At 46.0% G+C, this 27,113-nt stretch overlaps 1 protein-coding gene across 1 annotated transcript; it reads right to left on the bottom strand.

The window, feature by feature from the left end:
* Window positions 1–214: 214 nt before the first annotated feature.
* On the bottom strand, window positions 215–27,113 carry Micos10 (mitochondrial contact site and cristae organizing system subunit 10). The gene is made up of 4 exons (XM_027399830.2): window positions 26,963–27,113; window positions 2,243–2,290; window positions 1,448–1,557; window positions 215–444 (listed from the first exon to the last, which is right to left on the bottom strand). The coding sequence occupies exons 1-4, from the start codon at window positions 27,024–27,026 to the stop codon at window positions 436–438; spliced, it is 231 nt and encodes a 76-aa protein (XP_027255631.1). The 5' UTR covers window positions 27,027–27,113; the 3' UTR covers window positions 215–435.

The raw sequence follows: 27,113 nt of genomic DNA, 5'->3' as shown, positions 1-27,113 counted from the left end.
TGCAGGCCTAGAGGAGCATCAGGAAGGTACACCTCAAGACTTCACCATGGTCCTCACTGCACAGGGGTACCACCAGTCTCCAAGGGCGGGGAGGGGTGTGCATTAAGGGGGGGAGGAGGACATGCCTGACTGTGACTTCAAGAGGTCACAGAGTCCACAGCTAGGCCATTCAAAGAGAATCTTCCTGCCATATAAAGGAATGAAGGCCTTGCACTGGGCTTCCCATTTCTAATTTATTTAAGATCGTCTCCTTACAATTTCCAAAGAGAAAATACAAAAGAAACAGACTCGGTTTCAAACACACAAACAGTGGCTGGAGTCGAAAGCGTTGTGATGACACTGTCATAGGATCTCAGCACACTCCAGGGCACTTCAGTATTCCTGAGGAATAAACATGGTTTCTCTTTCCTCCCGCTGGGGTGTTCTCAGCATAAGTCACTGCTCCTACAAAGCAAGGGCATTCAGTTAGAACAGGCAGGCAGGAGACATTCTGGTACCACTGGATGCTGCCTAAGTCAGACCCCAGGACCAATGATGCCAATCACAGCCAGATTTCTGCTATCATCTGTTTCCCAAGCAGAGACCCCAGCCTGAGAGGGAGAAGACCAGAAGGGGAAGGCATAACCGGACAGTCAGCTGTGCTCCAGGAGGTCAAAGGTGAGTGCCAAGCACAGGTGACCAGCAGCTGCTGACTCCAGTCCCTAGCAGGCCTCACCTCTAAGATTCTTCCCCCCTTGCTGAGTGGGGATACAGCACCTCTCTCATAATCCACTGGGAAGTGAGGGAAAAAGGGACTATGAATAAAAGTCCCCAGGGTGGTGCACAGGGCCCAGCCCATGCTTAGCCACCAGTTATCATAACACAGCCATGCCACATAAGCCTCCAGTGGGATTTTGTTCCTCCGTGAGAGAAGGATGACAACATCCAGGCACAGACTCAAGTCCAAATGAAGTTACAAGGCCATTCATTTTAGAGCACCATGTGCAAGGCTGCAGAAAATGTAATATTTTCCACAGAACCTCCCAGCCATTAAACATCTAATTCACATAATCACCTCTGATCCATCATCCAGGACAACTCAGCTTGGAACAATGGAAACACAACAATGAAGACCAACACTCTGCCTGTACCCTGCTGTCCACCCTCAGCCAAGCTCTGCTGCTAGGAAGGTGAGGAAACTGGGAGAGTGGAACAGCCTGTCCCAGGTTGGTGTGCCACTCATCTCTTCTTCTTACAGAGGACCCAGGGCCCATCACCCACTTAGTGACTCACAACCATCTATAACTCCAGTCCCAGGGGATCTGATGCCCCTTTTCTACCTCCACGGGTACCAGCAAGCACATGGTACAGACATACATACAAACTGAACACCCATACTCAAACTGGCAAAAGATGGCAAAAATATGAAGAATTCTGCAAGGCAGAGAGCTAACAATTCTGTACGTACTTTGACATATTTTCCATGTAGAAGATACGGAGCCTGAAAGTCATGCTGACAGTTGGAGTAGGCCATCCCCAATCCCACGCCAGAACCAAAGGCTAGTGGCCACATTCTTCCTATTGAGCATAAAGAGAAAAATCCCAACAGGGAATTGTTAAGATAAAGCATCCACCCAGCATGCGTGCTTAGCATTCACAAACCCTTAGTAGGCATCATGTTGCTGACTGATAGGTGAGAGGCCACCACACAACACTGTAATCCAGCATGTTTACTAAGTGCCTGGGCTGCTACGTTTGATGCAAACAACCCAGTCTCTCATCACTTGTGAACCTGAACTAGTTCCTTAACCTTGACAGAAGGAACACATCAATAAGGTGTTTAAATTATTAATTTCACCAACATTCACAAACTTTGGTTTGTAAACTATGGTGTCCCTAGTTCCATGTGATTTCTCCATGGAAAGAGGTCAAGGTGACCTGTTTGGCTTCTAGTCAATACTCAAACTTAAGTTGTCCCAAGAAGGAAACTCAGGAAGAAGCAGGGGCACTTCTGGCCCACTTGCCTTTATTAGCAAACCCATCTGGCTCACTTTAGAAATATGTGGGCATTCGGACTGGTCAGCATAACATGCAGGCTTCTGAAAGGATGTCATGTTTAAGACACCAGACAGCCCTGACTCATTGCCCCCAGGGACACTGGAGATGTTCAACCCATGCAGACTCTGTCTAGCTCATTTTACAATGGCTGGGTTGGCAGCGTTTGGACAGACACTGTAGTGAGAAGCTGGTAAAAGTCACTTACTTTTAAAGAAGGTGAGTGAGAAAACAACTCCTAATCCAAAGCCAGTAGCTGCAAAAAATGGAAAACAGTGTTACAGTGCAGTAATCCAGTGACCCCAAACAAAGGCTGAACTAAGATTGCTTCCAAACAAACATTACAGAACAGGCTACCTTTTTATAACTTGGAAGTCTGTTTTCTCATTGTTAACCTTTCTCATTGTCAGGGACACTGCAAATGCCTCCAGTCCTCACAAAAGAAAATGAGAAACTTCATTCCCTATCATTTTGTCCTGGAGTGTTGCAGGGTGGCAGTGAGGGTGGGGACCCCAAGAGACTGTTGTAGACTCTTCTACACCTCACATGGGGAGTCACTAAAAAGCTCCCCTTGTCACTTTGTTTCTCCAAGAAAGGATGATCCAGAAAAATTTCCAAAGGTTGCATGCACTACCACACAAGTCTCCATGGCCATGCAGAGGGAGAAGCACTTCCCTTTGCCAGAGCTGGGGATCCTATCCCAAGCCCTTGTATGCTAGGCAAGGTGTAGCATAGAACTACACCCCCAGCCTCATTAACACCCCACTCTGAATCTCAGCTTGCAAAAAGTCCTGGCTTTTAGGGTGAGCTGAGTCTGAATTTGTCAAACCTTAGTTCTGATGCCAACTTCAAAATTTCTGCTTGGCCTACACATAACCTACATCATTATTTTCTTTTAAAAGAGAAAAGGATGCAATACATCTGTGAGTAAACTGAAGCCCAACTTAAACAACAATGTTGGTGTGATCGCCCAGGTGCGCACATGAATTTACATCACCACCACAGCCGAGCTCTGGCTGTCTTCCTCTTCAGACCTACAAACCAACACATTCAGTTCATGGACTCTGGTGCTCTGTGTTGGCTTTGAGACAGAGTCTGGCCATGTAGCCAGACTCGGTGGTCCTCCAATTCTCAATCCTCCTTCCTAGCTCTACTGGGATTACAGGTTGCACCACCATGCCAAGATTGTTCTGAAGTTCTGTGTGTCTGCTCCATGGCCGGCAGAGCCTTGAACCATCCACTTTATGAGTACACCACATAAAGTCCTGGTTCTTCCAAATTTGTGTTGCTGCTAAAATCTGGTGGGTTTTTTGCTGCTGTTTTGCCTTTTGAAGCAGCATACTGCTAAGCAGCCCTGGCTGGTACTTACTTTGGAGTCCGGCCTGCCCTTAGCCTCTGAGTGCTAGGATTACAGGTGAGCACCACACACCCAGCTTTGTGCTGCTGAGATTCTAAGTTTCTTCTTACTGGGCTGAGGATATGGCTCAGTGGTAAAGCACCCACCTCACACGCACAAGGTCCCACGTTCAGTTTCTAGGATATCACATACATACATAGAGGCAAACATACAGGGAAGAGAAGAAGGGAGAAGAGAATTCTCTAGGTAGTGCAACACAAAACCTCGGAGTACTCTTCAAGCAAGCTAACTTTCTGTTCTGAAGAAGAAAACCTCAACATGAGTGATCAAGGTGTGTATTTTTGATCCAGGAACTCTTTGTCACTCATGCACAATCTAACTGGTGTTAGATTTAGTAAAGCACACATGCTACTCACACAAAATAGTTTCTTTTTATTAATTTACTTATTCTTTTGATGTGTATGTACTCATTTATATGTGAAGACCAGAGAACAACCTCAGGTATTGTTCTTCAAGAGTCATCAGCCTTTTGGTTTTTTGTGGGGGTTTTTGTTTTGTTTTGTTTGTTTTTTGAAACAGGGTTTCTCTGTGTAGCCCTGGCTATCCTCGAACTCACAGAGATCCATCCACCTGTCTCTGCCTCCCAAGTGCTGCCTAGCTCAGCCTTGTTTTTTTGTTTTGTTTTATTTTAAGAGAGGGCTCTCACTGGCCTAGAGCCCAAGGGATCTTCCCGACTCCACCTCCTGTGCTGGGATTACAAGCAAACCTCCAAAGCTGGGCTTTTATTGTTCAATTCAGGTTCTGAAGATTGAAGTCAAATCCTCATGACTGAATGGCAGGCACTTTACCAACTGAATCACCTTCTCAGTCCCCAGATTATTAATACTTGGGGGCGGGGTAGATGCAGGGTCTCACTAAATAGCCCTGACTAGTCTGGAATCACTATGTAGACCAGGCTGGCCTTGAACTCACAGAGATCCACCTGCCTCTGCTCCCTCTGCTGAGATTAAAGACTGCAGGAAGCGAGTCGGGTGGATCTCTGAGTTTCAGGCCAGTCTGGTCTACAAAGTGCATTCCAGGACAGCCAGTTGTTATACAGATAAAGCCTGTCTCAAAAAACAAAAAAACAAAAAAACAAACAAACAAAAAATACCATGAACCACCATGCTCCGAAGGTTTTTAATCATTCTACCACATAAGGGGCCTTGATGTATTTCTTTCATAGACAAGTACAACAGACTGCATGTATGGTGTCAGTACTATAGATTTCCATGGGACTGAAACAGGAACCAGCGGTGGAAGAAGAGACCAGAGAAAGGCCAGAGCAGGAGGACAAAGCAGAATTCCCAGGGACAGACGGGCCTAGCAGCTGCTTCTGTACAGAGCTAAACAGGACCCCGCACCAAGAGGCTGTTCAGGGTGCATTCTCTGCCACCAACAAGCTCAGGAAGAAAAGGGAAAGCAGAGCACACTGGGTGTTTCTGAAGAGGACACCTCAAGCAGGCATCCAGGAGCTCCAGAAGTGTCACTGTCTTTGTCACAGCAAGGGCCAGTTCCCTGTGCTTTACTGCAGCTGGCCTTCCAGTGGAGAGTGAGGTAGAGCTGGAAGAAGGTGATATGAATGATTCTGACCCTAGAAATAGATTCAGGGTTAGGACAATGTACGCATGTATGTATGTGTATGTGTATGTGTATGTGTATGTGTATGTGTATGTGTATGTGTATGTGTGTGTGTGGGGGGGGGGGTCTTAAATTTTAGCAAAAAAAAAAATTTAAATGTTAAAAACAAAATTGTTATTGTTAACAAAATTTAAATTGTTAAAAAGAAAATTAGTCAGGTGGTGGTAGCATACACCTTTATCCCAGCACTTGGGGGGCCAAAGCTAGCAGATCTCCGAGGTTGAGTCCAGCCTGGTCCTACAAAGCAAGTTCCAGGACAACCAGGCCTACACAGAAACTCCGTCTCAAAAAATAAATAAATAAAAATAGCGATTACAGAATATGAATACAAAGGAATACTTTTACTATACAATGTGTTTGTATTTTAAGCTAAATGCAATTGCAAAAGAATAGAAATGTTACCAGGAATAGTGGCCATGCCTGTAATCCCAGCAGAGGCAGGAGGATCTCTGAGTTCAGACCAGCCTGGTCTACATAGTGAGGCTGTGTGTGTACTCATATTACTGCACAGCCACAGACCCTTACACTGTACTACTCAGCCTGTTTTCTTCCTAAAATCAAACAACAAAACACCAAGAGAAGATGAGCTAGCTAAGATTAATTCATTGTCGATGAAAAAACATTTTACACAAGTGTAGCCTGTGCACACCATGCCTGGAGCTATAGTGACAGCCCAGGTGTCAGACTCCCCAGAGTAAGCTCCAGTGCTCTACTTTTTAACCTGTTTTCACTGTGCTCTTAGGCTCACATGGCTTTGGGCACAGACACTTGCCACAGTGTTAGAGCCACCACAGCATGTAGTACAGTAATGTGCTCCTGAGGTTTGCAGGCCAGGAGCAACAGTCACCTACCTACCCTGTTTGTGCCTAAGTACAAAGCATGATGAAACAATGAAACCACCTAGGATGCATGTCTAAGAATACAGCTGAACAGCTGACACACATTGGATACACCTGGTCTCTATGCCATGTGAATTTTAACTAAAATCAGCTATGGCACTATTCATAGATCCTATACCATGAACTATTTTGGTGCCAAATTTAAAATGCAGTATCTGAAAATCAGTAATGCCACTCCAATTTCCATTTAAAAAAACACGGGAGGTAGTATGCCAAGGCTGGCCTGGTAAGTAGCCAATCAAGGTTTAATGAAAAGGAAAGGAAATTACCGTCAAATGTTACTCATGAGTACCCAGCACCACTTTCCAAGCAAAGTCTTTTTATTTTCTTTTATGGTATGAATTATTCTGCCTGCAGGTATGTCTGTACACCATGTGCATGCCTGTTGTCCATGGAAGCCAGAGGAGGGTGTTGGATCCTCTGGAACTGGAGTTCCAGATGGTTGTAAGACACCATGGGGGTGCAGGGAATCAAATCTGAACACAGCCCTCCAACCCCCAAAACAGCCGGTGCTCTTAACCACTGAGCCATTTCTGCAGCCCAAGAAAATTCTTGTAAAACAAACAATCTTTTCAGTCGTGCTAATACAAATCACTACGTTGGGAAAGGGAGACAAAAGGACCAGGATTTCAACCCATCCTTAGTTACAATAGCAAACTCAAGAAAAATCTGAGCTACATGAAACCCTGCCTCAAACACCAAAATGACCCCAGGCAGGCGGTGGTGGTGTAAGACTTTATTTAATACCAGCACTAGGGAGGCAGAGGCAGGTGAGTCTCAAAACAAAACAAAACAAGGAAAAGTACCTCCTATGGTAGTATACCCTTGTTTTCCAGGTGTAGAAAATAAGTAACTTGCCCAGAACAAACTATTGCTTACAAAGTAGCCAAATGGGACCAATTCTGCCAGTGTTATTATGCCACTGTCCCCAGGACATCCAGACACAGGATTCTCTTCTATTTTCAGCCCACCAATACTACTTTCCAAAGGAGACTGGAGTGCCCAGATTTCTAGAAGCAGTGAAGTAAGATAGTTAAAACATGAGCCATGCTCTCCATGCAACAGCCTAGAGTGCTAGGCAACCAGGTTAGTAACAAGCCCACACAAAACCAACAGGGCTTGCTCAGATTCCTTCCCAGAATCATCCTACCACACATGTCGCTCAAACTAGTCTACCTGGCAGGATTGATCCAAGAACTCCAGAGAATGGAAGCCACGGCAAAGCTACTCCAAACCCAGGAACCTGCTACTGTTTGCTTGGTTTACAAAATGGCAGAAGGTTCAGTTTTGTCAAGGCAACTTGCCTCACCCCTTGCAGCTGGAGGGTAAGATCCCTTCTGCGAATGATGGTTTGGACTGGGGCTCAGAGGCAGGCCAGTGATTCTGTGCGTCTCTATTTGGAGACAAGTTTTTGGCAAGGGAATCAAAAGCCAAAAGGAAACTGTCTCAGCACTTTCTTGTTCTTTTGACTCCATGCCTGTCTCTTCCGTTTTCCCCCAGGAAGTAAAGCTCTCTGATGCTCAATGCTCCTTAGCAGCCGACCACAAATGATGCTCAGTACTACCAGCACCACTCAGTCAAAAGATGAGACATGCCCACACCAACCAACAGCATCCATCTCAAGAGTCCACATGTGGGACCAGCTAGCCAGGCTCCTGCCAATCACATTTATCTGAAAGTATAAGCAAGCTCAAAATCCCAGGCAGATAAGTCAAACCCAGTTCTCAAAGAACATTCTCTGAGGTCTTAATTAAATGGGGCTGCTACATTCTTAATTCTTAGCAGCAACTCTGCCACCATTTATGTATTTTTAAGATACAAATTAACACTACTACTCTACATGAAAAAGGATCTCCTCTCATTTTCACCTGTGATAGTGAATTGCAGTCAAAGATGACAACAGTGGAATGCTGATGCGCTCTATGGAATCAAGCCCTCGCTAGCTCCCTCAGTTCTCTTTGAAAAAGCAGCATGCTGCTTCAAAGCCAGTCCCACCTGGCCCGGGACAGCTCTGCAGCTGCTTCCACTCAAGACTGGCACCTCTGGGCCAGGTTTAAGCTTTAGAACAATACAACAGGAAAGGTTTGCCTTACAATAAAAACAAACCAACACGGAAAGAGAAGAGCCTTCTCTGCCGCTGGCCACTTTTTCTTGTTGTTGCATGACAAGCTCTTTTGGAGGAAAAAGCCAAAGGGAAAAGTACAAAGCATTTTTCACCTCCCCCTAGAAGCAAATATTTAACTATGAATGCAGTTTATATAACTTTACCTCCCCTGTTCAGGCACTTTCAAAAGTCCACACTGTCTGAAATGACAAAGAACCCTCAGGTACAGAGTGGGAGGCTTATCAGCACACATCTCCGCATAGTAAAGAGGGACAGGGGACAAACAACAGGGGAGCCTTATGGAATTGACATTAGGCCCAGAGCCCAAGTTCTCTGCAGGCTTTTCTTTTGGAGAGGAAAAAGAATTGGCACCAATTCTTTCAAAGATTATTCCAAATCATTCTAACCATGCAAGCTGAGGAGAGGCTGGTACCCAGGACAATGTCTGTAATTGGCAAAGAAAAACTTTACTGGGGTGGAGCGGTTCCTTAACTGGTCATCTGGTACGGGGTTTGGTTTGTTTGTTTGCCTTTTTTTTTTGGGGGGGGGGTATTGGTTTTCTGAGACAGGATTTCTCTGTGTAGCCCTGGCTGTGCTGGAACTCACTTCACAGACCAGGCTAACCTTAAACTCAGAGATCCACCTGTCTCTGCCTCCCAAGTTCTGAGATTAAAGGCATGTGCCACCACTGCTTAGCTTGGTACTAGTCTTTAAATTACGTGTGTGTGTGTGTGTGTGTGTGTGTGTGTGTGTGTGTGTGTGTGTGTGTGAGAGAGAGAGAGAGAGAGAGAGAGAGAGAGAGAGAGAGAGAGAGACTTTGTAGGAATTGGTTCTGTGAGTCCTGGGAATAGAACTCAAGTGCCTTTATCCACTAAACAATCACTGGACTGAGACTGTTTGCATGCTTGTTTTTTAACATTAACGATTTTATTATTTGCCAGGCAGTGGTGGCACACGACTATAAATTCTAGCACCTGTGAGTTTGAGGCCAGCCTGGTCTACAGAGTGAGTTCCAGGACAGCCAAAGGCTACACAGAAAAACCCCATCTCAAAAAAAACCAAAACAAGCCGGGCTTTGTTGGTGGTGCACGCCTTTAATTCCAGCACTTGGGAGACAGAGGCAGGCGGATCTCTGTGAGTTCGAAACCAGCCTGGTCTACAAGAGCTAGTTCCAGGACAGCCTCCAAAGCCACAGAGAAACCCTGTCTCGGAAAAAAAAAAGGGGGGGGGGGTGGTGCTGGAGAGATGGCTCAGTGGTTAAGAGCACTGCTTGTTCTTCCAAAGGTCCTTAGTTCAATTCCCAGCAACCACATGGTGGCTCACAACCATCTGTGATGAGATCTGGTGCCCTCCTCTGGCCTGCAGGCAACATGCAGACAGAACACTGTACACATAATAAATAAATCTTTTTAAAAAATAAAATTAAGCCGGGTGTTGGTGGCGCACGCCTTTAATCCCAGCACTCCTGAGGCAGAGGCAGGCAGATCTCTGTGAGTTCGAGGCCAGCCTGGTCTCCAGAGCGAGTGTCAGGATAGGCTCCAAAGCTACACAGAGAAACCCTGTCTCAAAAAAAACAAAAAACAAAAATAAATAAATAAATAAATAAATAAATAAATAAATGAAGACTGGAAAGCAACTCCACTTGATTTTGCATAGCTCATTTCAGTACTATGAGGAAAAACTCATGTACTACACTGGTGGTTTACAAATGTGAAAAGCTACAGGAATTCCCCGGTCTTTTATTTCCTAAGTGTTGTATGCCCAACAAGGGATGATAAAAAAGACAAGAGTTAAATACAGGAGGACTACTCTCCTGATAGTGGCATGGTGGCCCCAGGGTAATCTCCAGCCTTGGGTCAATTACTTTACCAGGCCCAGTGCCAGGTAGCTCAGCCCCAGCCCCAATAAGAACAGCATTGTAATCTCTAGTGCTGCCTGGTGAAGGGTTCAATAAGTAGTAGTGAGCTTATCATTGTTCCAACAGATCTCAAAGATGTCAAAAACATAAGTCAATCCTGTCATGGAGTACAACTCACATCAGATCACTTTGATAAGAGGAGCCACAGCTCAAAACCTGTTCTTTTCCTACTCAGAGCAGTACAAATGAGAGAGAGAAAGAGAAAGAGAAAGAGAGAGGGGGGGGACAACATAGCCTTGTTATGTCACTCAGGCTGGCCTTGAACCTCAAACTCAAAAGTGCTGGGATTATATAATGTGCACCACCACACCACACTTTTCCTTAACAGAGAACCCCTTCAGCTTTATTGTTCAGCTGTATCACTCTGCTTTAAAATGTAATAAAGATTTCCCTAGCATTGTCTTGTTTAATAAAACAGTATTTATACACCGAAATGGGCTGAAACAAATTGACCTTATTTATAACGGGCAAATTTTCTTGTCAATCACATTTCTATCGAGACTATTACAGCCAAAAGCACTTGTTACTACAGAACAAACAGTGTACTTTTTTTTAAAAAAAGAACCCTTGGGACAGACTTCAGTGAGAATCACATTTCTAAGAAACATTCCTGATTTATGAAAGATGCTCTAAGCCCAACTTATGAGAGAAAAATGCAGTTATAAGTCAGCTCTTAATCCTCTAAGGCAAAGACTGGCTGCCCCAAGTGTCCACAGGTGAATGCCAAGCCCTATGAATTCGCCAAGAAAAGATGCCAGTGACTGAGGCCAGTCCAAGAGCCGGTGACTGAGGCCATGTTGGTCAGCTTCTCCAAGTCACTCTTGCTTCGGACTCTGTAGGAAGGACTCAGAAGGAGGCTGTTCCATGGGATTTTTCTGGAGCATCTATCTGCAGGGGTTGACTGGTAAATGTCAATCACTAGTATTCTAACCAGAGCAGTTAACAGAGACACAGAGGGCCTGGGAAAGTCCTTATGAAGTGCTCTGCTGGGGGAACTCTCAGAAGGCCTTTTAAAGCAGGGCCTAGAGAACACACCTCAACTCAAGCATCCACAGCCACAGCACCTCAAGAAGAGGTAAAGAAACATGGCTGTAGACATTTTACTGACTGACATGCAACTAAGTAATTCCATATGGAAATACTATGTTGGAAAATGAGAAGCAGCTCGAAGATTCATTATTAAAGAGAGGCGGGGAAAACAAAACACAGAAATATTAAGTTTAGATAAACACATTAAATGCTCTTATACTGATGGGTGTGTCTTGGTTCTAACAGCAATATTGAACATTGCACAATCCTAAAAGCTTAGTATTTCCCCATCTTTCAGGAAGAAAGAAACGATTTGGAGGGGTTAAGTGACTTACTCAAACACACACACCTGAAAAAGCACAATTCAAACCCAGGCTGCCTGACTGCACACATCCAGGAGAGCAGATAAGACCAGAGGGAAGGGCCAGATCATTCTATAGGAGCAAGCGTTCTGGAGGCAGCAGACGTTACTAAGAGGTGGGAAAGGAGTAACATGGCTGAAGCTACACCCTGGTTCATCTGAGAGGTGTGGGGAACAACCTGGAGTTCGAGAGATGCTTTGTTGGCAGAGTTACGCAACCTAACAAGTGACAAGTGTGTTGTGCATGTGTGTAAAAGAGAGAGCTGCTCACAGCAGACAGTAACTGCCTTTTAACAGCAAATTCTCTCACCTGTGACCAAGTTGGACTGGAGAGATGGCTCAGTATTTAAGAGTACTTACTGGCTGCTCTTCCCACATGGCAGCTCACTATCTATAACTCCAGTCCCAAGGGATCTAACACCCTCTTCTGGCCTCTTCAAGCACTGCAGACATTTGGTGTACAAACATAACCAGGCAGAACATCCATATGCACAAAATAAACATTCATAAAAACTTTTTTTTTTTTTTTTTTTTCGAGACAGGGTTTCTCTGTGGCTTTGGAGGCTGTCCTGGAACTAGCTCTTGTAGACCAGGCTGGTCTCGAACTCACAGAGATCCGCCTGCCTCTGCCTCCCTAGCATAAAAATGTTTTTAGATCTACATTGTGTTCTTTGAATTGCACAGTAGCAGAATGAAAAACACTCACTAGGTAGGCACTTGTATTCCTGCATTCAATGTCCTCACTTAATCTTTATAATAAACTTCTATAATCCCCGTTTAAGAGAAGAGAAACTGAGGCACAGCAAGTACCTATGTCACATATGGGTAAACAGGTAAATGTTATAATCAATTTTGACTCAGCACAAGAGACTAACCCCTTCCAAAATAGTCTGGCCAGTAATTTGGACATTTCCTTAATTACACAAACTGAATATCTACTGTGTGCTGTTCTAAGCTCTGGGAAATGACATCTTCACATAAGTTCACTGTCCACTGTTGAGGTAGGTAATGGTCAGAAACTGTTAGCATAAAGAGCTATGGCAAAAGGAGGTGAAAGTCGGCTGTCAGGGGCTCCCTGCTGCTAAGTTATTCAGCTGGAGAGAGGAGGTGAAGCAAACTGGCCTTTCTGTCATGCTAACCAACAGCTGTGGCCTCATAGCGGCTACCCACTGAGCAATGAGGAAGGGGCAGAGGGCTCACAATGGGGAAGTGGCCACTAGTTGTACACTTTACACAGCCAACTCTGGCAAAATGAGGACAGTCAAGGAGCACCATAAAAGATGGAGACAGCACTTAGGGGAAGCCCCTACAGCAGGAGACAGGATCCAGACTTCAGAGTTCCCTTCACAGAGGCAGAAAGAATGGTTTTTGAAGTACTGCTGCTCTTGGAACCCAGGGCCTAAGCAGCTGGGCGAAGCTCTTCCCGAGCCACACCCCAGGCCCTAGGAGCAGTCTGCAGCTTCTCCTGCAACTTAATTTTTCTGTCTGTCCTCGACAGTTCTCTCTCCCATCCCAGCATTCCATGCTAGGCAAAGGTGGAGTCTGCTTTTAAAAGCAGACAATACAAGGTAAAGCCAAGCTTTGGTGGCATTAGCAGTGGCTGTGCCTGGTGCCAGTTTTTAAGCTAAGGAATCCAGAGGGAAGGACATAGCAGAAAGAATGGAGATGGCAAAGGGACAAATGTTTTCTTAAAACACATTTTTTAAAGTGTGTGCTCGCGTGCGTGCGTGCGTGCGTGCGCGTGTGTGTGTGTGTGTGTGTGTGTGTGTGTGTGTGTGTGCATTCACATGTATGAGTGATGTTCCTGCCACGCCAGAAGAGGGCAACAGAGCTATAGTCACAAGTGTTCTGATTTGGGCTCTAGGAACTGACCTTGGGCCCTCTGTTTTTGTTTTGTTTGGGTTTGGGTTTTTTGGTTTGATTTGGTTTTTCCAGACAGGGTAGCCCTAGCTGTCCTGATATTAGCTCTGTAAACCAGACTGGCCTCAAACTCAAGAGATCCACCTGCAGCCAAACAGCGGTGGCACATGCCTTTAATCCCAACCCTCAGGAGGCAGAGGTGGGCAGATCTCTGTGAGTTCGAAGCCAGTCTGATCTACAGAGTGAGTTCTAGGACAGCCACAGCTTTTATACAGAGAAACCCTGTCTCAAACAAAACAAAAAATAACAACAAAAAAAAACCCCAAAGGTCCACCTGCCTCTGCCTCCCAATGCTGGGCATTCAACACCACACCAAGCTGAATCTGGGTCCACTGTAAGAGTAGTACATGCTTTTTACCACAGAGCCATCCCTCTGGCCCCAGGACAGATGTTTCTGGCATGAATCCATGTTTTTGAACTTGATACTCACAGCAGTGTTTGTAAAGGTGCTGGATGGACCTGCCTCAACTTCAGGACTTCTGTGAGCATCGACAATGTTTTCTTGCTGTCAAATCTGCCACGGACTGGGTAAGGTGAAGAAATGACCCCTCCAGCTTTTCCCCAGCAGAGCTCTGCTGACCTTACCTGCACAGCTCTATAAGCCTCAGAACTAAGCTCTCCAAGAAAGAACCCAAGAATGCAGTTCTCATACACTAAGTGAAGGGGAAAATGCTCTAAAGGAGAAGTTAGAAACAGATACAGAAGTCAAAGCCTCTTTCTGAAAAGCTAAGGTCAGTGACTTTTATTCTGATGTGAAGACAAAATTCTGACAAGTAACAGATTTCAATGTCATCAGCTGAATGATCAGAAGAACCTGGCCATTTTCTAGGACAAACCTTACTATTGAGTGAAGGCTGGAGCTCAGTCATGTGTTTCTTTCAAATCTAGGAAGAAAGAAGTTTGAGTGATATAATTTGTACAAGTTCAGACAAGAAAAGGAAGAGGAAAGAGAAGCAGCAGCATTTGTTTGACTCACAAACACTTTTTCAAAGCACTGTGAGAATAAATCTGTCCACCATTACATCAGCACACTGCAAAAAACAATAGATGAGCTGGGCGGTGGTGAGCACGACTTTAATCCCCAGCACTCAGGAAGCAGAGGCAGGCGGATCTCTGAGTTCGAGACCAGCCTGGTCTACAAGAGCTAGTTCCAGGACAGCCTCCAAAGCCACAGAGAAACCCTGCCTCGAAAAAAAACAGAGAGAGAGAGAGAGAGAGAGAGAGAGAGAGAGAGAGAGAGAGAGAGAGAGAGAGAAGAATCTCTTATGCAAACATGGACTGGGAATATAGATGCTTAGCGGTAGCACACTGGCCCAGCACACATGAGAATCCATCCCCAACCCCAGCAGCCCCATCCCCATACACACTTGGGGCCAGCAAGGTAAAGGCAATTGTTGCCAAGCCCAAGGACCTACTTTGATGTACACACGGCAGAGAGAGTAGAGAGAACCAATCCCCACCAGTTGTTCTCTAGCAGCCATATGTGCAAACATGCACAAACAACACAACAGTGTACAATTTTAAAGTTCTGATGTATGTGCATGCCTGTGCAGCCAGAACTAAAACCCACAAACACCATCATCACTTGTACGCCTCTATGGCCTGTTCCTCCCTCTCCCCTTAGCCTCTTGAAATCATTTACCTACTTCCTTTCATTTTATTGCAGAGTATATTTTCTAGAATTTTATAAATAACTGGAACTTGTAAGCCAGAGATACCACAGTGAATTCCCTTTATTACCGAGTTTCTCAGGATAAAGCTGGTCCACAACTGTTGGTTAGCTACTCCTCAGCAGGTAGACATCTGAGCTGTCTCCAGTTTGGGGCTGCTAGAAATACTCCTGCGTGTGTATGGACTTGTCCTAGCTCCTCGTGGCTACACCACTTTATGAGAAGCTGCTGACATGGGGCCAAGGCAATCCTACCAGCATGTTTCCACCGGTGGTGTACAGCGTCATATCCTGCCCTTATCTCAGAGACACCACTGTACAACTTGTAAAGCCTGGGGAATTTAATGGCTTGGCTGTGGAGCACAGAAACTTACCACACCTTTCCCCTGTAACTGTGGATGGAGCTGTCCTTTTCCTGTACTTGGCTACTGTGAGTAAAATTCTTTTCAAGCATCCTACCACAGTTTTTCTTGTAATTCGGAGTTCCCCATATGCTGAAACAAGTCCTCTGTCAGCTACATACACTGCTAAGATCCTCTCTTGTTTTAAGGCTTTAAAAATCTCCAGTGTCGTTCAGAAATCAGTTTAAAATGTGAACAAGTCCAATATACCTTGTCTTTGTTGGTGCTGTTCTCTGTGTCCCTACAACCCTGCATGCCGACCTCAGGTCAGGCAGACTCCTCTCTACTTTTCCTGCTGAAGCTTTGCAGCTCCAGCTTTTACCCTGCAGTCAGGCTCATATTCTGTGTCTGTGTGGACACAGCTGTCCCTGCAGTTTGTTGAAAAGATTTTCCTTTCCCCATTAAACTGAGTGTGTTAAAAATGAACTGGTCACACATTTCTGGCCTATTTTAGACTCTGTACTATTCTGTGTGAAGCCTTCCTCCAATACCACCCTGCTTTGTACTTAAGCATGCTAATTAAGTTCCCAGCTCTGTTCTTGTTCAAAATTACTCTGCTAACACCTGTAAGCTCAGTACTGGGAATATCACTCCAAGTTCAAAGCCAGCCTGGACTACAGTGAGACTGTCTAAAAACAAACAAAATAATAAAAAACCCTTTGTGAATTTCAACTGGTTATAACTTTGCATAGATTTTATTTTCTTATTTTAATTTTGGATTTATTTTATGGGTATAAATATTTTCCCTGCATGCAAGTATGTGATATAATACAGAATAAAAGAAGAATTTGGGGACTGTCTTTGTCTTTTCTTGGATCTTTCTCTCAAGGTGTACACCCTCTCATAATTGTTATGCTCTCATGGTTGCATTCCCCAGCATGTGTACATACACAAAAAAACATTTCTCTGCTGTTTATGTTTGAGTCCCACACAGCCAATGAAGACCTGCCTGACAGCAATCCCTGGACACCCTGGAAAGAAAATGGGCCACACCTTCTCGACTGCACTGGATCCAACTTGCTCCATTTCAACTGACACTCCGGCCAGAGGTTCGGGTACTGACTTCAATCAAGTTGAGGATTTCAAGCGCGATCTTCAATCAAGTGAATCCCATCTAACATGGACTGGATACAATTCATTCAAGACTTTCACTATACTAACATTTTCTTCCTGCAGGACCCCACATGACTATCAACGTCCCATTTCAGCAGGAAGTATCTTGGAGAATGCTACGCCCCCTTTCCCCATTGTTGTCACTTAGGATAGTGTATATACCTAGTTAGGGATAGCTTCCTATTGTTTATGGTTGGGATTGGAAGGAGGTGTTCAGGCTTGGACACCTCTTTCAGATGACTTTAGGGTTTAGTTAAAATAGATAGTTAGGATGTGACATAAGCAGATTGTTGTAAGTTTTAATCCTCTTTTAGACTAAAAGGGGAATTGTAGGGGAAGCTGTAGCCACGCCTACTTAGGGGCTGGCTACAGGTGTGCCTGACCACGCTTGTGAGGGCGTGGTCAGAGTGACGTAGTAGGACTGCGTTTGCGCTTTCAGTTTCTCTTTGCTGCTTGCTGTACAGACTGCTGCCACGCCGTCTGGCTAGGTCGCTCTGTAAGTAAGGCTTTTCCCTATTAAATACCCTTATATTTCTACCTGACTCCGTATTGGTAATTTCCCACTATAAGTATGTGTACCGCCTACATACCCAGTGCCCAGTGAAGTTAGAAGAAGGGGTTGGGTCCCTGTAACTGGAGTTATGGATGGTTGTGAGCCCTCATCATGTGGGTGCTGGGAATCAAACCCAGGTCTTCTGTAGGAGTAGCCAGTACCCTTAACCACTGAGCCATCTCTGCAGACTGTAAGTCAGAAAGTGCAGCTCAGTGATAAGCACAGATGCCGCAGCAAGTGTAACCACAGCCTAGGTTTTGATCACAGCATCCAAACCCAAACCAACACGTCAGCCTCTAAATTCCCATAGGAGCTTTAAATGTTGTTCTCAAGACAGAAAAACAAAATCAATAGTAGCAGAGTGTGGTGGGACATGCCAATGATCCCAGCACTTGGGGAGACTGAGGCAGAAAAATGTGAGTTAGAGGCCAACAGGGACTCACAGGTGAGTCACAGCTACAGAGTAAGACCCTTTCTCAAAGGAGAAGAGATGGTCAATCTCCCTGTTTCTAGTTAAGAGAAAAAAAAAAAAAAAGAAAAACATACACACAAGTAAACTGTTCATGTATCAAGCATGGCAGCAGCAGGTAAGCACCCATTACTGTTAGCTGCTTCTTCCCTCCCTTGGTCTGAGACAAGCTCCAGTGGAGTGACACCCCAACATTTCACTAGGGGGTCAACAGTCACGGTAAAGATATTACCACACCAAACAACTTCTATAAGCAAATATTTAAATTTTTACTTGGACTCAATCCTGAAATACACTTGCCAAAGAAAGCAATTCAGCATATTTACTAATAAACTGTTTCAGGCCACATTTCAGGAAAGCATAAAACCACAACAGAACAAAATTTAAATGTTTTCAAGTCTCATATAGTGCCTAATTACATTATTCTGTAATGCCTGCAGGAAATTCTCCAGCAAGATCACAATGTCCATGAATGGCAGTGCTGCTACAAACAGAAAAGTCTGCTCACATTGCTGTGAAAACCACACAGCAAACAAAGCATGACTACCAATTCAACAGGGACTAATCTGAAACCTGAACTATAAGAACCAAGAGCTTTCATGTATTTAGTTTGGCCTGACTGATACTCCACGAAGAGCCAGGCATCAGCTTGCAAACCTGGGGTACCCAAAGGCATTCCCTGGTGAGCCACCAAAGCTCTGGTAACCCAAATTCATCAGATGAACTGGTACTTTAAGAAAAACATGAATCTGCTCTCTTTTTCCATGACCTAATCCAATGGCCTCTTTCAGTAAAATATTTAGTAAACAGCTTTAAACAATCAATCTAAGTAGATTTGATTATTGGCTCTGCTGGCTAAGCAAGTCAGGGTGAGTACTAGTGTCCTGCTTTCCTAGCAACAGGAGGAACAAGGCCAAACCCTGTTTCCATGAACAAAACAATGGGCAACTTCCACCTCTGAGCAGCAGATGACCCACTCCAGCCATGCCTCAAGCTACTAATAGTCACATACAGGTTCAGTCACCACTGTCTTAGGTCAACCTGCCACCAGTGGGCTCCTGCTCCTGAGTTCTGTTGTTCACCTCATCCTCTCAGCTGGACTTTACCTCAACACACTAACCCAAATCCCTACTTTCCTTTTGTCCCCCCACCCCCAACCTGCTGCCAACTTATTCTCATGTACTTGAGTGACCCTTCTGAAATCTGAGATCTACCATGTTCCTCTTAAGGCTCAACAGGCAATGAATTTTCTCAATGCTAAATTGAGCCGCCACACAATCCCGCAACCCCATTCTAGGTACATACCCAAGAGAAAGGAAAACCTTTGTCCACATAAAACTTGTCACTTAATCATAGCAACACTATTCAGAACAGCCAAAAGTATTAACAGGATTCTGGAGGACCGCCCTGTAAGTAAAAGCACTTGCTGCTCAACCCTGGCAACCCTAGTTCTGATTGCTGACACCCAGGTAAAAAGGTGGACATGATACCAAACTAGCATTCTTTTGGCAAGATGGAATACAGAGGCAGGAGAACGGACCAGAAGCCAGCAGGTCAGCAAGTCTGGCTTCCCCAGTGATATAGCAGAAGAAAGAGAGATTCTGCCTCAAATCAAGGTAGAAGGAGAACTAACTCTTGAAACTCCTCTGACCTCTACAGCACTGGATGTTGTCCACATTCTCTCTCATACACAGTATAAACAACTTAAGTGAATAAACAATAGATGAACTACCCCACTACTACATATCATTTATTAACAAAAAAATAATGAAATACTGGCACAAACTACAACATGGATGGACTGTGGCTGGAAAAATGGCTCGATGGTAAGAGCATATGTTGCTCTCATACAGGACCCAAGTTCCCAGCACCCACATCAGGCTGCTCACAATCACCTAGAACCCCAGTCTCCCTGTCTCTCCCCCTCTCCCCCTCACACACACTTAAAATCATAAAACAGCAAGAAAACATCAAGTGAAATACCCCACACACCAAAGACCATATGTTGTCCTATGTTGTGTTGTATTTCTGTTTTAGAGACAAGAGTCTTGCACTGTAGCTCAGGCTGGCCTTGAACTCCACCAATTCTCCAGACTCTGCCCCTTGAGTGTTGGCATTACCAGCTTGAGCCACAACACCCCATGCCATATGATGTGTATTTTCATTCTGCAAAATGGCTGGAATAGCTGCCGGGCCGGGCTGGGGGCTCAGAATGGGTATCTGGGGTTTCTGTGGTAGGAACAAATACTCTGAAATGAGGCTGAGGATGGTTGCACAATTCTGTGAATACTTTAAATAGAACTAATAGTGCCTGAAATACTCAACAAAGCATGTTTTGGTTTTTGGTTTTCTTTTGTTTTTGTTTCGAGACAGGGTTTCTCTGTGTAGCCCTTCCTGTTCTGAAACTCACTTTGTAGACCAAGCTGGTCTTGAACTCACAGAACCACCTGCCTCTCTTGTCCAAGTGCTGGAAATCCAAACTTTTTAATAACTCCCTTCAACTACATCCTCCCTTCTACCTTTTTTGTCTAGATTGGGATCCCTCCCCTGCATGAGCTTTTAACACACTCCCCATGCCTCCAAGTATGGGCTTAGGGAAACAGACAAAAGGGCTTGAGCGTGTGCTCAGCCCCCATGGGTGGGCACCATGTCCGCATGGTAGAAATGGTAGACCACACACTATGCTGAGCACAGTTAAGAGGGTCCCTGCTGCTGCCCAGCATCACCCTGGGTGACCCAGATCTTTTTTTTGTTACACACACACACACACACACACACACACACACACACACACACACGGTTTCTCTATGTGGCCCTGGCTGTCCTGGAAGTCACTGTGTAAACCAAGTGAGCCTCAAATTTAGAGATCCGTCTGTTGGGCTCCCCAGTGCTGGGATTAAAGGTGCGTGTCACGACTGCCTGGCTCATATTTCCTCTCCTCTAGCACACAGTACTTCTCCAAATGTACTCTCTAAGTCTACATATTCTAGAGATAAAATGTCACTCCCTTCTTTCCCAGGACCTCAATATGTGCACCCACCCCCACCCCCAGGGCTTATCACAATGACTAACATTAAACTACTTGAGGAAGTACTATATTTTATTCTATTTGATTTTTGTGACAGTGTCACATTCTGTACCCTCTCAGGGTGGTCTTGAAGGTCTGTCTCTGCCTCTATATACACTTGAACATCCACCAACACACACGTGAGCAATGCACGCACATGCACGCACGCACAATCTCCTATGCAGTCTTGAGTGGTAAAGCCAAGTTGAGGGCGCCAGCTCTACAGAGACCAGAATAACCTCCTCCAGTCCTGGGGTATAACAACACCGTGTGCCTTAGCTGAGTGGTGGTACACACCTTTAATCCCAGCACTGGGGAGCAGAGCAGGCAAGATCTCTGTGATGAAGCCAGCCTGGTCTACATAGCAAGTCCCAGTACACAGAGAAACAAAACTCAGGAACAAAACAACTGTGTGCTTTTTTTTTTTTTAATTTTGGTTTTTTGAGACAGGGTTTTTTTGTGGCTTTGGAGGCTGTCCTGGAACTAGCTCTTGTAGACTAGGCTGGTCTCGAACTCACAAGCGATCCACCTACCTCTGCCTTTGCCTCCCAAGTGCTGGGATTAAAGGCTTTCTTTTTTTTTTTTTTTCCAACTGTGTGCCTTTTTCATGCTTTCTGCCACGCACGCTTGTGGGCGTGCACAGGATAAACCACTCAGCACATAAAAGGAAAAGGAGAAGCACAGGCCTTCAGCTGAGTGGAGAAAGAAAATAGGGACATCCCATAAATCTGATAAAACTTAAAAATAAATCCATGAAATTAGCAAAAACCATTAATGACACATTCACATAAAACTAATGGAACATGCCATTCATAAAATGTAATATTCTGCACTCCTTTTTAATTTCCTGCAATAAGGCTCTGGCTCTTCTCTTAAAGCAACATCCCCTTTTGTTTAAATACCAAAGTGCTCAATGCACTATGCTCTCACTTGACCACTCCAAACATTTCTTACACCACTTTTTATTTTGTTTGAGATAAGATCTTGACATTTAAACTTGGCTAGTTTGGAAATTACTATGTAGACCAGACTAGTTTTGAACTTGTGGTAATCCTCCTACTATGCCTGCCAGGCTTTAACACTAATGTAAGATCTCTTGACCATATCTTATGTCCAACAAGGAGATAAAAGTTGGTTTGGCCAGGCAGTAGTGGCACACACCTTTAATCCTAGAACTTGGGAGGCAGACCCAGGATCTCAGTGAGTTGGAGGACAGCCAGTGTTGTTACACTGGGAAACCCTGTCGAAAGAAAGAAAGAAAGAAAGAAAGAAAGAAAGAAAGAAAGAAAGAAAGAAAGAAAAAACCCGGCTGGACAGTGGTGGTCCACACCTTTAATCCCGGCAGTTGGGAGGCAGAGGATCCTCTGTGAGATTGTGGCTAGTCTGGTCTACAGAGTGAGTTCCAGGACAGCCACCAGAGCTACACAGAGAAATTCTGTCTCAAAAAAACCAAAAACAACATCAAAAAGAACGCTTGCTGTTCTTGCAGAGGACCTGGTTTTGGTTCCCAGCACCCAAGACGGTGGCTCACTACTGCCTGAAACTCCAGATCCAGTGAATCCAACACTGTCTTCTGTGGAAAGCCACACTCAGTGATCCATACAGGTACGCACGCACGCACGCACGCACGCACGCACGCACGCACGCACGCACGCACGCTTTAGCGGTTTGTGCATAGAAGTGCAGTACCTAAGGAGATCAGAAGAGGGCGTCAGATCCCTTGGAGCAGGAGTTAGAGGAGGCTGTGAGTGTATGGAGTTGCTGGGAACCAACTCGGGGCAGTTTAAAGAACACATCCCCCCCCCCCACTTCCCCACCCAACAGGGTTTCTCTGTTTTTCTGTTTCTCTCACTCTGTAGACCAGGCTGGTCTCACAACTCACAGAGATCCACCTGCCTTTGCCTCCCATGTGCTGGGGTTAAAGGCGTGCACCACCACCTGGCTAAGAACGCCTCTTAAAAGTGCCCCGTTGTACAACACTTGTAATAGTAATAGTCCTTTTGCAGCTGGGGGCATAGCTCAGAAGTGGAATGCAAGGCCCATGGTTCCATCCCCAGCACTGGGAGCTCACAGTGGCTTCTTCATTCACTGAAGTCTGCCAAGCCAGAGCAAAATCATCATCAAAGAGAACTGAAAAGTACAGTGACCCTTCCTCCTGCCTCACCGTACTCCACACCAGTGCACAGTGTCACTCCCTGAGACTCCAGCTCTACTGTGAAGTGCTAGGAAAGCTCTTGGCAAGGAGGCTCAAGGGCACGCAACACTACCACCTATGGGAATGGGAAGAGAGAGCTGCAGAAGAGCAGCTCTTCAGTCTGGGGACCACGCCTCCTCTCCCCTATGCTTCTGCTTTCTCTGAGCCCATTGTTGGTGGGTCAGCCCACCCAGAATCTGAACTCTGGTACCTTTTCTCCAAGTGTTACTGAATCATGTTCAAACCCAAACATGAGAAATGATTGAAACCAACCAGATTTCGCACGCCTTTAATCCCAGCACTCGGGAGGCAGAGGCAGGAGGATCTCTGTGAGTTCAAGACCAGCTCTGGTCTACAAGAGCTAGTTTCAGGACACGCTCCAAAGCCACAGAGAAACCCTGTCTCGAAAAAAAAAAAAAAAAAAAAAAACCGAAATCATGGTCTGTCCTCACTGTGGACTGGTATGCTCTTGGATGAGAGATCAGTTCTATCCTGTTAGTGTGATGAGGCTCATCTGCACCCCTTGTGTTGTGTTTACTTCCAAATGCTGATCAAGCACTTTGCCAATGGGCCATGGAGATGGCTCAGTGGGTAGACATGCCTGCTGCCAAGCCTGGTGACCTGAGCTAGACCCTAGGACCCACCCTGTGAAGAACAGTTGATGTCTACAAGTTGTCCCACTGTCCCAACCTTGGTGCTATCCCTCCTAAGAAATGAAGACAGTTAACCTGATGAGAAAAAACAGACAATCGCCTTAACTGAGTTCCTGTTCTACACAGAAGACTGGCTGGCTTAAGAAATGTTTTCATGTGCTTAAAAATACCCACATATGCTGGACATGGTGGTGCACGCCTTTATCCCCAACACCCGAGAGGCAGAGGCAGACATATCTGAGTTTGAGGCCAGACTTGTCTACAACGCCAGTTCCAGGACATACAGTGAAACCCTATATCAAAAAACAAACAAGCAGCCAAAAACCAAAAGAAGCTCACTTATGTTGTATTACCGTCTAGAGGACCTGATGGTGCTGAGGAGGCTGAGGCAGGATCAGAAGGAGGCTCAGAAAGATCAGCAATTCAAGGCCCCATTACACTTCAAGTTTGAGGTCAATCTAAAAAAAAAGTTCAATTTAAACTTAAAAAAAAAAAACCCAAATCCAAGCCATTATACAATGGGTTCTGCCACTCTGCAATTCAGGCTCTACGGCAGAAACGCCTGCACTCAGTGCCTTCGGTCTGTTTGGACCTTACTAGCCTACTTCATTATTCCACTTGTCTACCCCACCCCTAGCAGCACCAAATCCCCTCAGAGACCCAGCAACAGGACATAGTACTACCACCATCTGCTGCACATGACCTGCAGCCAGTGCTCAGGAGCTAGAGATCTTCCTCCTTGAGGTTTCTGTGGAGGTGGGTGCTTGTTTTGGGTCAGGGTCTATCTATGTAGCCCAGGCTGGCCTCAATCTGGAAGAGATCCACCTTCCTCTGCCTGCTCTGCTAGGATCAAAAGTATGTGCCACCACCATGCCCAGTTCCTCTAGTTTTCTTTTTCTTTCCTTGTTGTTTGGGTTTTTCTGGGGGGGGGGGGCAATCAAAACAGGGTTTCTCTGTATAACACCTCAGGCTGGCCTGGAAGAAATAGTGATCCTCCTGCCCCTGCCTCCAGAGTGTTGTGATTAAAAGGGCACACAAGCACCCTTTAGGTTAATCTCCATTTCAGGTTGAGGAAGAGACATTAACAAACAACAAAACAAAACAAAAACAACAACAAAAAACTAGTGAGGATGAGGAAGAAAGTGAGACTCCAAAGGGCGTTCTAAACCCCTATATCATACTGTTTAGGAACCATGTTGGTATATTAATGTTAAATCTCCTCTCTCAAACTGCAAACCATTAAAAATAATTTATTTTTTGTTTGGTTTGTATTTTTGTTTGTTTCTCGAGACAAGGTTCTTTGAAAGCCCTGGAAAAATATTATTTTGAACTAGAGAGAGGCTTAGGGTTAAGAGTACTTGCTGCTATTGTGAAAGACCCAGGTTCAATTCTTGACTCCCTTAACTGTCTATGACTCCAACTCTAGATCCACCACCTCTTCTGGCCTCTTTTGCAATCAGACATACATACATACAGGCATACAGACATACAAACATGCATGACGCACAGACATACATGCATGTTGGCAAATGACTCATACACATTAAGTATTAACATTTTTGGCCACGTCTAGAGTAACTCATTTCTAATAACAACCCAGCCCATTCAATCTTCCCAAGTGCCTAAGATAGCAATAACTACTGACAATTTAAAACCAGGAAAGCGGCCGGCGTTGGTGGCGCACACCTTTAATCCCAGCACTCAAGAGGCAGAGGCAGGTGGATCTCTGCGAGTTCGAGGCCAGCCTGGTCTCCAGAGCAAGTGTCAGGATAGGCTCCAAAGCTACACAGAGAATCCCTGTCTCGAAAAACCAAAATAAAATAAAACCAGGAAAGCAGGCACAGCGTCCTTAGCTGACTTGCCCCTGTGGCAGAACTGGTGGGGGCTAAACCTGGGAGCTAGAAAGTAACTGTGATTTGATCTTCTATATATTCATTCACCCTGAATAATTTCTACACTCCACTCTTCCAGAGTTCAAGGAACAACAGTGAGAAAAAAACAGAAAACACACCTCATTCCACTGGGCTTAGGATTTTATTCTTTCCTGATATTGTCATCTAAGGATATAATCCCAAATTCTCTTAAATAGATGTCCATGCAATAAGTATAAAATATGAACCTAGGTGTGGTGTCGCACACCTTTACTCCCAGCACTCATGAGGCAAAGACAGGGAGATCTGTTAGTTCGAGACCAGCTAGGGCTACAGAGTGAGACCCTGTCTCAAAAGGAAACAAACAAATCTGCAACAATAAATGTTAGTACAGAAGCAAAAGTCTGGAGGGACTGGGGAGATAGCTAGGTGAGTAAAGCCCTTGCCTTAAAAGCTTGAGGACTTGAGCGCAAATCCTCAGTACCTCGGCAAAAATCCTAGTGCTGGGGAGGGGACGCAGGCAATAAATAAATAAATAAATAAATAAATAAATAAATAAATCTCGGTTGGCGGCCCGTTTAGGCAAATTGGTGACTTCCTATATCTGAGATTCCCTTTCAAAACACAAGGTGGAGCCGGGTGTGGTGGTGGACACCTTTAATTCCAGCACTCCCACCGCAGTAGCAGAGGTCTCTGAGTTTAAGGCTAACCTGATCAACAGTTTACCTGGCCAACCAGGGCTACATGCTGTGACCCTGTCTCAATAAACAAACAAACAAAGGTAAAGCGCTACTGAGGAAGAGACACGACCTCGACCTCTGGCCCACACACCAATACCTTCAGACTCGGGTGACATGCTCGCACACACACTCAGGGGAAAGATGCAGAAGGGGAGGACCGGCAGCGAGCCCGAGACCGGGAGCCAGAAATCCTGGGGGAAATTCTCAACTATGCCACAGATCCCAGCAATGCGATCCCAGTCAGATCCCTACACCGCACTCCCCAACTCACAACGTGGGAAAACACTCAGGAGCTCCGCGCCACGCACGCAGCGCGCCCTACACCTGTTCGGCGCTCAGTGGGATGCCCTCGGCCCCCTTCCCCGACCCCATGACCTCACAAAGTGTCTCGTCACAGAACGCGTGTGGAGGAGACCTCCCGGGGTGACAAGGGGGCCTGCGGTGACCTCGCTCCCACCTCTGGGCCGGTTCTGCCGGAGGGAGCATCATCCTCGTCTCCAGTTTCAGACCCGAGACTCGAGGTCCCGCGTGACAGCGATTCCCGCCGCGGCCCGGGGGAGGGCAGGAACGCCCCTGTGACCTCCTTCCCCAGGCGGCGTCCTGCCGGCCGGGGAGCCTGCAGGGTGGGCTCGGGCGGGCGGCTCGCCCGGGCCGGGGGCCGGGTGGCACGGACAGGCAGGGCTGCAGGCGCGTCTGCACTGTCCCCGCTCCCAGGCGCCGCTGCGCCCCCCGGGCCTGCACCTCCGCCTCCCCCGGAGGCCGCCCGGCCGTCCCCGCCGCCCGAGCTGACTGACAGTCGGTCACCTGTCGGCGCCCCGCAGCTCAGCGCGCACGGCGGGCGGCAGCAGGCCGCGGCCTGACCCCTGCGGCTTCCCGTCCGTGCGCGGGCCGCTCGGCTCCGGACCGAGTCGGCCAGAGAGAGGCGCTCACCTAGCTTCACCACCGCGTCGGCCATGCACCGGTCCCACTTTTTGCCGAATTCCGACTCCGACATGTTCCCCGCCGGCAACTCCAGAGCTCCTCACGGCCGGCCCCCGCGCTCACACTGATCACAAGTCTCGCGAGCGCCGGCCGCCGCCGT

This window comes from Cricetulus griseus, chromosome 2 (assembly GCF_003668045.3).
Source record: "Cricetulus griseus strain 17A/GY chromosome 2, alternate assembly CriGri-PICRH-1.0, whole genome shotgun sequence".
Lineage (NCBI taxonomy): Eukaryota > Metazoa > Chordata > Mammalia > Rodentia > Cricetidae > Cricetulus > Cricetulus griseus.
This window is presented reverse-complemented; position numbering and strand designations above follow the sequence as displayed.